This window comes from Chaetomium globosum, genomic scaffold (genome assembly GCF_000143365.1).
Source record: "Chaetomium globosum CBS 148.51 scaffold_4 genomic scaffold, whole genome shotgun sequence".
NCBI classification, from domain to species: domain Eukaryota; kingdom Fungi; phylum Ascomycota; class Sordariomycetes; order Sordariales; family Chaetomiaceae; genus Chaetomium; species Chaetomium globosum.
The window spans coordinates 1,301,490-1,312,323 of NT_165979.1; the positions used below are offsets into that span (position 1 = coordinate 1,301,490).

Genomic DNA, 10,834 nt, shown 5'->3' on the forward strand with positions numbered 1-10,834 from the left:
CATGCCCATCCCAGCCCAATACCCTTCTTTGAGTGTATCATCTGCGCAACCCCAACTGTTGCCTTGTTGGTCTTGCCGTTCTGGCGCAGCCCAGTGGAGGCCCAGAGAAGTCATGACCACCATGAGCTTCCAGCGGTCACCAAGCTCTCCCCTGAGGCCCAGCACCCTGCAGCTCCAAAGTGAATATGTGTTTGACGTTCATGACATTGCGGAACGCGAGCTCAGCTACGATCTGGGTGTCGTCCGGAACGGGGGCGGAAGAAGAAGAAGCGACCGGAGGGTTGGATGCGAGGCGGTATAGCGTGTATCGATTTTGCGTCTCATGGCCCCCGACATCCTTGCTTCCTTTGGTCTTTCGCCATTCAAATTCCTCTCTCTGTCTCTTCTTGACACCGACTTCAATCGCAAACTGGAAGGTGACGCCGTGCTCTTTGCCACTAGAGGCGCGCAAGATTTCGGTGACCATGTCCCGCGGGTTCTTCTCCGTGTCCAATGGCGGCAGCTTGATGGAGGTCTTGGGGTCGAACAGTTTGATTAGATAGGGGATTGGATATTCGTCACCCGCAGCGGCGAGAATAAGGTCCTTGTTGGTCGTGCCATTTTGAAGATAGAAGCCTTGGCCGAAATGGGGAGGGCCCCGCGTGGTGTAGCCGAAATGCAACTCGACGAGATAAAGAAAGTCGTCACCGGTAGCCCCGCAGAGTTTCTCGGTCGTAAATGTCTGAAGAACTCCCGAGAAGTTTCCATAGAGGTACATAACTGAGGGGAAGGGGCGGTATCCCGAGAACGCGGCGAGGCCTGCAAGTCGATGGTTGACTGGTCCGAGTCGCTACCCTCGGACAGTCGTCTCTCTTTGCCAGTGTTGGGAATCATGGTTTGTTTTAGAAGGCCGCTATAGGGAAAAGTGTAACGACTTCTGGGAAAAGAGAAAGTTCAGGGGATCGAGTTCGTTTTGGAAAGTCGCTCATCAGGGGGAAATGCCTTAAAGAAGGCAAACGGCCGTGTTTGCCCGATTACTCCGAAGGCAGAAAAAACAAGGCCACCGCGTGCGGCGAGCCATGCGCGAAATAATGAACGGAAGCATCTGTGAGTCGTGACAACAGATCAGGTCATGTGGATTGTGAACCTGTTGGTTGTGCCTATTTATTTAGCCAGATTGCTGGTGCAGCTGAACAGCCAACTGCATAGGTAGGTAGTAGGTACCTACGGATACCTCTGATCACATAAATAGGTACAAAAAAGGCAGCCATTAGGGAATGGGGTCCTCATCTGCTGCTGCCTCTTGCTCCCTGTCGAATCAAGGCTCTTGACACCAGTACTTACTGCGTACCCCGCGAAGGGAGGTGGAAGCGACAGTAATACAAGCACAACACTGTCGAAGGGCGCCCGGCGTTAGAGTTGCTGTTTACATACCTTACCTATACGCTGTGCATATACCTTGCGCATATTATAAGACCTTAGCTCAGCACGGCCTTGCATGCTGTAGGACGCTAAACGCAAACAACAACAAAATCACCTGGTCCCTTGGTTTGACGATGACACGAAACAATGAATAGGTATGTAGGTACCTGATCTTACAGAGGAGGACCGTGGTGGGTAAGAGACTGGACTTGTCGGGTTCAGACGATGGGTGAACTAAGGTACCTAGTAAAATACTAACGAGCAGGCACAAGTTGGCCGGTGAAGGACAGACGAGCGTCAAGATGTCTTGTCTGCCCGTTGCATTCAGGTGCGGGACAGAAGATGTGGGTATGACACAAGGTAGATAATGGAGATCTGGTTGATCGGGGCGGCTTCTAGGAATCCAGATCTTCTTCTTACCCAGTAACTAGCCGTAACATATCGCCGCATCATAGGGGCCGTAACTATGTTGGAGAGTGTGACGAACCTACTTCAGGACCCTGTCCTGTTAGGGTTCAGCTTCGGGTTGAAGGTAATCTCTCAAGGGTGCTTAGGTTCGGTGCAGCCAAAATGTGCACAACAAAGACTTGTCTCAACAGTAGGCTTCCGAGCTTGTAGCGAACTGTAGTTGTGATTGCTAACTGGAGAACTCCCAGAGCTCTCCAGGACGAGTGACTATATACTAGCTGATTCCTAAGTGCTCCGTGTGCTCAGTATGCCCTTGGCAACTGAGCTCACTGATCAATGTTGAGCCATCCCGGCTCCCTATTGGTGGTCCTGTCCTGGTGCTCAGTGTGCTCAGTCTGTCCTTGGCAACTGAGCTCACTGATCACCTTGACTACTCCTTGGCCTCCTGATTGGTTGCTAATGATTGGCTCGAGGCGTCCCGCGCCCCCCGGGTCCCTCCTGTTGGCATATTCGTGACAGAGAGCACCACTGCTGACCTAATCTAACTCTTTGGCAGGGCTCCCACTAGTTACCTAGTTAGTGGGAGCCCTTTGGCAGGGACGAGCCGACCAGCAGTTGCCATAGTTACGGCACCAAAAGCCGGCATTGGAGTTGTGGCAGATAATTCACTCTCCCAAAGAGAAACAACAAGCACTACCCCCAACAGTGCGTGGGCCTTTTCTTATACAACCTCGCGGTAACGTTATCCATTTAGTGAAAAGCAGATTCTAGTCCCCGCTGGAGATGTCGGGCTGACGCAACACACAACTTTGAGAGCCAGTGGAAACAAACTGGCGGATAACTGATAGTCAGAGGCCGCCAGCTTCAGCACATAGGTAGTTAGGTACATGCCTGAACTGTGCGTGTGGCTTGTGCTCATCCTCGTTGCGTTGGGCGCCATGGCTCACCAATGGAAGCATGCCGTGGAATGCACGACCAGCGACGTGGTCGCCCTAGCTTCGATTTTGGGCAAGTCGTGATTTCCTCGCCAATGCCAAACATTGACCTGGAAGACTTGATTGTTGCGCATTGGGCTCACATGTTCTCAAAGTCCAAGGCACACATACTGGGCGCAGCAGGCAGCAAACGCATTTGACGCCACCCGACACCCGTCACTGGCCACGACATTTAAGCCTTGAAAAATGTCTTTTTGAACTCTCACGGTTCCCCCAACAGCGTACGTCGACATTTCTTTGCTTGAAGCTAGCATCAGATTCGCGCTCCGAGTACCTGGGGATCAAAAATCGCCAACTATGGAGGCATTGAGAACCAAAGCCAAGTCTGCTTTCGCAGCAACACAGCAATTCAACGAAACTCACCACACGGTCTCGAGACTCCAGCTGACACGGAGCGATGGTGGCGAGGTGAAGTTGGATGCAACGGACCTCGTCTGTCCCGCAACGGCACATTGTTCAGTTTTCCTGAGTTCCGAGACACAAGGCCTCACAGGCCGGCCTAGCATCGCGTCCAGTTCCCTCGACAACTACAACTCGGCGGACCGTACGTTGTTCTCGACCTCGTGACCGTAGATCATCCCGCCAATCTCAGACTTGGTATCCACTCAGACACCTTCAGCAGGATGATTCAAGAATTCCACATCGAGCCGCACGTACTTTACCTCATCGCTCACAACATCGACGGCTTCTTCAGTTTCTCGGACAAGAATGGTACACCATCTCAGTGCGACGATAGCTGCATCAGCTATTTCCTCCACGTCCGAGACCGCTACATGTTGACATGGTCATACTCCCCTCAAAGCGCCAAGACCTGCGCAATCCTGATCGCTCGGCCGAGGAGCCCGGGAAGTAGCAAGACCACTGCGTTCGCTGAGCAGATCCGGAAGGAGATAATCACGTACACAAAACTCCTCGGCCACCCCTTGGCCCTCGCCGTCATCTGCTGCTCCTGGATCATGGACGAGATCAGCCTCGAAATCACACCAGAGCTCGCCGCAATTGCCGACACGGAATCCAAGACGGGGTTCAACCCGTTCGAGGGAGGGAGCGTTGCCTCAAGCAAGTTCTTCGGTGACAAGAGGCGAGAATCCGATGATCTGGGAGTTCTTTCCGGCCTGATGAGCTCGACCAGCGTTGTGCTCGCGCTGCACAAGAAGAATTGCGACTTCTCATGGGATCTGCTACAGAGGATGCAGCGGGATGAGCTATTGAGTCCAGGTTGGAGGGCGCTAATCCTAGAGGGTGGATGGGACGAATACGAACGCCTCTCGCACGCTGTCTCGGAGGTGTCGAGCGTCTTGTTGGCGCAATGCGACGCAGCGGCTCCATATATCGCGCTACTCAGAGAGCGCGCCAACGTGCAGCACTCCGTGGTAAGACCACCTCTTTTAAATCTTCTGGATTCAAGCTCCTAGCAGAAACAGCTGACACGATGGTGAAACCAACTCACAGATCAGCAACCTCATAGCCAAGCAAGAATACCTCGCCACCATCGAACTGGCCAAAGAATCCCGCAGCATCGCCCTCGCAACCAAGAACGACAGCTCCTCCATGAAAGCCATCGCATTCGCCACGCTGACCTTCCTTCCCGCGACCTTCTTCGCCGCCGTGTTTGCCCTGCCTCTGCTCGACTGGGATGGCGAGGGCGGAGGCCCTGTGATTCGGGACAAGTTCTGGGTATACCTCGCCTTTTCGATCCCGTGCACATTGGGGGTGATGGGTGCATGGCTTGGGTTCGCGAGATATCAGGCGGGGAAGCAGAGGGCGGTAGAACGAAGAGAGAGACGCAGGGTGGCGACGAACCTCAGCGGTAGCGGCGGCGGCGGCGGCAGCGGTGGTGTTGGTGGTGGGGACGGAGAGAAAATGGAGCGAGAACCCACGACACAAAGCGGCGGGAAGTGGAACTCCGTAAGCAGGTGGCTTGCTGGGGAAGAGGAAGACGATGCGAGCCGGTCCGAGTCGGGCACCTCCATGTCTTCCGTGATTGTGGCGCCGAATGTGCGGCGCCGCAGGTTGGCGAGGGCAATCGGGATTCAAGCCTTTCTTGCACGGCGCGGGAGTGATACTGGCTCGCTGCCGACAGTGTCATCGACGAGATTTCGTAGCCACAGCGACGGCTCGGACCCACCAGAGGCGGTTGGGCTATGGTCACGGCTGATGGAGCGGCTGAGGGGTGTTCTTGTTGGAGAGGAGTTGTCCGAATCCGAGTCAGAGTCCTCAAGTGGCAGTGATCTGGCATAGGGGATGAAAGGGAAATGGATGGATGGATGGAATTCGCCCGGAGGCACTGGGCCTATAGGGCCTTAGCACGCTAACTACATCCGGATCAAATCGGTTTGCCTTTAACTCGTACAAGCCCCCTACTTCTTCCCTCTTTCTCGCTGCACCATTTACCTCTTGCCTTGGTTGTTGTTAGCAGATCAGCTTGGAGGCTACTTTCTCCAAGTGTTCAGCGTCCTATCTTCAGCAGCTAAAGCGGGACCCGCTGGTTAAGGCTCGTGGTTGAGGCTCGTGGTGTTGAGTGTCGGCTTCTTCTACTGTGACTGGTCTAGACTCTCCTCCTCATTCAGCTCCAGCCTTCCTGTTGCCATTGCGTATTTGATCGTCGCCCGGACTGCCTTCATATCTGGTGACCAATGCCTTGTATCTGATGGCGCTTTCCCTCCCAGATAGAACGAGAGGCTTCCTCGTCTTGCCACTGTGCATTGCAGCATGTCTTCCCTCAGAGCTGTCCATCTCACGCATCGGAAAAGAAAGTGTTCCACTGATTCCCTCGCTTGTCCACAGGCACAAAGGTCTGACTCGACCGCCCCAATCCTGCTCAAAAAACCGTTCAGTCTCGCCATTCCGGTTCGGAGCTGCGCCAATACGCAGGCCTCCCTTCGCTTCAGCTTGTCATAGAGATGGCGCGTGTGCTTGCCTGGTAGTGCTGCGTCCATGGCCTTTGAGAACTTGCCCACGCTTACAGGTAGAACTCTTGTCGCCCGTTGTCTTTCCATTGCCAGCCTCATCGCGGTAGACTTGGCCTGGGGTATTTGGGAGTCGGGTGTGCGTCCTTGCTTCGACGCTCTCTGGGCTGCTGCCTTGGCATCTGACCCCCAGCGCGAAGTCAATCTCCGCTGGTATCCACAGAAAGTTGACCGAGTTCCCTCTTTGTCGGTGCAGCCTGGCCAAGTCGTAGATTTGCCGTATGATGCTTTGGCCGGATTGCTGCCGCGGCTGTCCAACTGCTGCCAGCGCTGACTGGTTCCTAGTGATCACGGTGATGTGCCTGTGGCAGATGCTAGCCGGTAACTTCTCCAGGGCCATTGCGATGGCTGCTAGCTCTGCTGTATATGGGTTCTGCTCTTCCCTTGTCCCAAGAACAACAGCATAGTTTGTCACAGTCTCGCTAGTTCTGTTGAAGAGAGTATCCCGTGCAAGGCCGCCCATGCCAACAATGCCCTTCTTTACGGATGAGCTGGTTGCGATCACGATTCCCGAAATTTTGTTGACCATCTCGGCCGCCTTCCCTCGATCGGCTTCGAGCGTCGGTCGTAGGCGAGGTACCCAGGGCGGGACGGCGTATTCCTGGATTGTCTCCATCCGGTCAACTCGTACTCCTTCGGCCACACGGGCAATTTTCTGCAGCGGAGATACGAATCGTACGGTGTTCCGGACTTTCTTCATGGCAAGGGGATGCGTTCCGGGCAGCGTGTGGATGTTGATCCACAGACTGGCTGCCGCCTGGGCGTGTCGTTCTCGTACGGGGTAGATGCTCGCTTCAGCTTCCACCACGGCTGTTGCCGCGGTTCGAAAGGCTCCCGTGATGGCCAGGGCCCCGATTTTCTGCGCCCTGTTCAGCCAGCTCAGTGCCTTTTCCCCGCACGCATGCATCCAGACATTGGCAGCGTAGTCCATGACCGGGGCTACTGTCGCAACAAATAGCTGTCTCGCTGTCCGCGGGGAAAGCATCTTCAGCCTCTTCAGGGCCAGAGCGGCTGCGAGGCCCTTAGCTGCCGTCCTAGCAATGTGCTGCTTGTAGCGGAGTTCGCGATCCATCACGACACCTAGGATTTTCGCACTTTCCTTCGGTTTGACCACTTCGCCTTTGACCGAGAACGGTTGTTCTGAAAATCGCTCCATGTTCCTCGTGAAGTGTATGATGGCTGTCTTTTCGCCTTCAAACTGCGCACCGCTCCGTTTCTCCCAGTCAAGGGCTTTGTCGATGATAGCTTGGATTCCAGTGCGGTTCGACTCCGCTGACGGGCCCGTTACCCAGGCAGTGTAGTCGTCCACGAAGGCAATTGCGCCTCCGTTCGCGTCGATCTTGTGCTGCACTAGGTCGGCGTTGAAGAAGAGGAACAACACTGGAGATAGCGGCGATCCTTGCGGAAGACCCGCTTGGGGCAGCTCTTGCCGTCCAGATGTGAACCCGTTTACGGCAATGGTCGCTGTGCGCTTGGAGCAGAAGGCGTCGATCCACTTGACCAGGGATTCAGGTATCCCTCTTGCCTTGAGCCTCTGGAGAAGCCTGTCTTTGAAGACCCCATTGTATGCGCCCTTGACATCGAAGCTGATCAGACTGAGCACTTTCCTAGCTCTCCATGCTTTGTAGATGTGTTCCTGAAGCAGAAGGAGAGCCTGTTCGGTCGAGCGTCTCTTCCTGGCTCCGAAGTGGTTGGCGGGTAGAAGGCCGCAGGTCTCCACAGCATGGGATAAACGCTCCGCAATGACTGCCTCCAGTATCTTACCCAGCGTGGAGAGCAGCGAGATGGGTCTCCAGGACTTGGCTAGAGTGTATTCGCTCTTCCCTGGCTTCTTCAATGGGATGATCTTGGCATTCCTCCACTGGCTGGGGATGTCGGCCGTCTCGAAGCGACGTCCGGAATAAATGGAGCACCCTGTCTTTAACCACCTGGCCAGAGCTGTCTCCATACCATTGCCGGTAGACCGTCTTCCCCGGGCGCCTTCCATGGCGGTGTTGCGGCACTTGTATGTGTGCCTGGGGTTTAGTACTGTGCGAGTATTGTGGACACCAAGAGGGACCGATGCCCCGCTAGAGATGTTCTTATAGGAGCGGCCTCGGCTGCGGAAACTTGAGGCCACGTGCCCGCCAAAAAACAGCAGTCCAAACCACGGCACATGTTGTCTAGATGGAATAGCAGGTCCCTCTTGCCTTGGGCCTTTGGTGCCTAACCACGCGAAATGGTTGTTGTTGATTGGATGAAAGCTTTGCTTGGTACCATGACGTGGCCTGACAGTCTGACTCGCCCGATCGGTGGTTCCTGGTACATATCCACTGCTGCCCGCTGAAATTCCGGGGAATCAATAAACGGCCACCTTTTCAGCCAGAGTCAAGTGGTCAACATGTCCCCAGATAAACCCCCCCGACATGTTTTATTATACGGGCTGTCTTTCGTTTGTGATATCTGCGGCCAGGCCCTCGGCCGGGATGAGCCGATAGTTGCATGTTGGTTTGTGCACTCTCTCCACTCCGAACACGCCCTACCTACTTACCTAGATACCCTACCTATTGTGCCTGAGACCAAGCAGCTGATTTTGTCCTCTAGTGACGAGAAAACGGGAGCTCTTCCGCTTCCAGACGGGCTTCATACACCCCTTCACGCCAGCAGACCAACCGCAGCAGCTGTGGCCAGATGAGCCTGTCGAGCTCGGGTCCTGGGAGCTATGCAGATGGGATAGCCTGACTTGCAATAGAGCGAATGGCCGATCCCGGCCCGGATGTGCTCTTCACCCGGACTGTGTCCAAGTTTTCATGCGCCATTGCACCGCCCGCGACCCGTTGGACATTCTCTGGCAGACGTGTGCATGGCGCCGTGTTCCCTGGATCGGTGCCGCCGTCCCGGAGATACGGTTACTTCCCAGGCCTGACTGGCAGTTCCAAGACGCATTTCTCTTGTGTGCTGAAAGGTGTGGCTTGAAAGGGCTAGATACTCTCCCGCAGGTCGTTATCGGAACCATCTTGGAATGGCTCTCGCGAGATGACTGCTTCTGGCGCTGTGTTACTGCTATGCACATGGCACAGAGCTTGTCAATGGTCACCGAAAGACCTCTCCGTATCATCCCATTGAGCTGGCTCGTCTCATGGGAGCGTGGTAGCCCACCTAAAGTGGCCTCGGAAGAAGCGGCTGAGGGCCTTGTACGGTTTATCCGTTTTACCATCGACCGTGACGGGATGAGCAAGTTCGAGCGCATGTCAGAGAGGCCGCAGTTCAATCGGGAGCGGTTCGATGACAAGGTGTTTGTGGTTGAGCGAGAGGACGTGTTTGGGGCCAGCCTGGCCATGTTCAAGGTAGGCGGTTAACCAACTTCCCCAGATGACCCTGCGCCCATGTGTACATGTACATCATCATTGACAAGCAGCAGAATGGCCTTCTCCAACTGTCATTGCTTGATGACTTCGAGGAATACAAGTGGTCGGTCTGGGATACGCCAACACCGCCTGACCTCGCCCCCTATCTTGCCAGACCGGAAAAGCCTCTCTCGATGCTCCGCTACCACAGCATCAATTTGGCCGCTGTTACCGGCATCACCTTCTTCGTATTTTTCGGTAGGGTATTCGGAGTACACGCCCACTCCAGAGCTCAGCCTTGTGCAATGGCCAGCTACCAAGCTTATGGAAAAAGAAGACGCCGGGAAATGGACAACCATTGTGCTTGGGTCTATGTCCCTCTAGCGTCAGGAGATACGGTTGTAAGCTGCGGCCCTCTGGTAAAGCGCCGTCCAGAATTAGAGAGAGAATCCTACGCGCACTCTCGTCGCTTTTTGGTACACTCCCATTCCCCACTGTGTCTCCTTCCGGGGTCAATCGGTCTGCAACTGACAAAGAGAAGATCAGGATGCGTCTGTCCGGAGAGATAATTGTCGGTGGGTACGCGCGCAGCGCCAACCCCGGATCCGCCGTCTATGAGGACCCAGAGCGTTATGCCTTCTTCCTCGGCCGACCCGAACAACCCCCCACGAGCCTTTGGTACAGCACGGATCTCGACTGGCCCAGATCCCACATCTCCATGATTACCGCATACAGTGAGCAGGGTCAGAGTGGCACGCTCGAAGAGGCCTGTCCGCCTTGTCCGCCGCCGCCCGACCAGTCTCCATCGATCTTTCTGTACTCCCACGCGCCCCTTGAGAATATACGCCGGGTCCGCGTGTTTTACTCTTCGACTCAATCTTGTAAGGGCATTCTTGTCGATTACGACGACGTGGGCAGCGCGCCCTCGGCCAGTGCCAGTTGCACGTCGACCCATCTGACACCTTTGAAAGGCCTTTTCGCATCGCCTTTTTGAACGTCACCACCTTCCCCGGATACACAGAGGTCCTGTTTGACAAGCTACCCTCTGCGGACGACCCACAGCTGGATGACTGGCTGTATTATGAGATGGCAGGAACGCTGAACTTCTGGTTTAGTACGAGCCAGGGGCACATGGCTGTGCAAGGGGGCAGGGAAATCCCTCAAACGGATTTGTGGGAGGAGGTACCACCGGAGGAGCTACTGCTAATGAAGCAGGTTGGGGAGGATAGCTGAAACATGTCAGGATAACGAATAGTCGGCAAGAGTACGAGGTAGTGCGCGTAACAATGATGATCTCAGAATATCACCCAGTCGAGTCAAGACTCAAGAGTGAGACCTTCTGACCAAAAGAAAATCATGTTCACCCAAGAACTTGAGAAGCTAAAATTGGCTCGTGCTTCAAGCAATCAAAATCGAGCAGAAGAAAAATCGATAAATAAATTAAGCTAAAATCCTCGGGCAAAAGAAACGGCGTCAAATATCTCTTTTTTAGCTGCTGAATGACTGACTTTATTGGTACGAAGCAAGTGAAGTTGTTTCATTCCTGCGCTTGCTGGTGTTTAATCACAATGGCAGAGGAGGGTCCGAGTCTGGAAGTGACGGGGGAAATGACCAGCTGGCAACAGCTGACAGAGTAAATTTGCTGAGTGCCGATAGCCAAATGCCACAGGGCACGAGGTGCAAAATCCTTTCGTTCAAATATCCAGCCTCGACTGTCAACAACGCAACACACGCC

At 54.6% G+C, this 10,834-nt stretch overlaps 4 protein-coding genes across 4 annotated transcripts; 2 read left to right on the top strand and 2 right to left on the bottom strand.

The window, feature by feature from the left end:
- Window positions 1-136: 136 nt before the first annotated feature.
- Window positions 137-757, bottom strand: CHGG_04118 (uncharacterized protein; the record flags this gene model as incomplete). Its single annotated transcript, XM_001223331.1, has 1 exon — window positions 137-757. The coding sequence occupies one exon, from the start codon at window positions 755-757 to the stop codon at window positions 137-139; it is 621 nt and encodes a 206-aa protein (XP_001223332.1).
- A 2,344-nt stretch (window positions 758-3,101) lies between these two features.
- On the top strand, window positions 3,102-5,045 carry CHGG_04119 (uncharacterized protein; the record flags this gene model as incomplete). The annotated part of the gene is made up of 3 exons (XM_001223332.1): window positions 3,102-3,258; window positions 3,378-4,177; window positions 4,257-5,045. 3 exons carry the CDS (start codon window positions 3,102-3,104, stop codon window positions 5,043-5,045), a joined length of 1,746 nt encoding a protein of 581 aa, XP_001223333.1.
- Window positions 5,046-5,699: 654 nt separating this feature from the next.
- CHGG_04120 (uncharacterized protein) lies at window positions 5,700-7,760 on the bottom strand (the record flags this gene model as incomplete). Its single annotated transcript, XM_001223333.1, has 1 exon — window positions 5,700-7,760. One exon carries the CDS (start codon window positions 7,758-7,760, stop codon window positions 5,700-5,702), a length of 2,061 nt encoding a protein of 686 aa, XP_001223334.1.
- Window positions 7,761-8,509: 749 nt separating this feature from the next.
- On the top strand, window positions 8,510-10,332 carry CHGG_04121 (uncharacterized protein; the record flags this gene model as incomplete). Its single annotated transcript, XM_001223334.1, has 4 exons — window positions 8,510-8,660; window positions 8,738-9,099; window positions 9,213-9,500; window positions 10,018-10,332. The coding sequence occupies 4 exons, from the start codon at window positions 8,510-8,512 to the stop codon at window positions 10,330-10,332; spliced, it is 1,116 nt and encodes a 371-aa protein (XP_001223335.1).
- Between the last annotated feature and the right edge of the window lie 502 nt (window positions 10,333-10,834).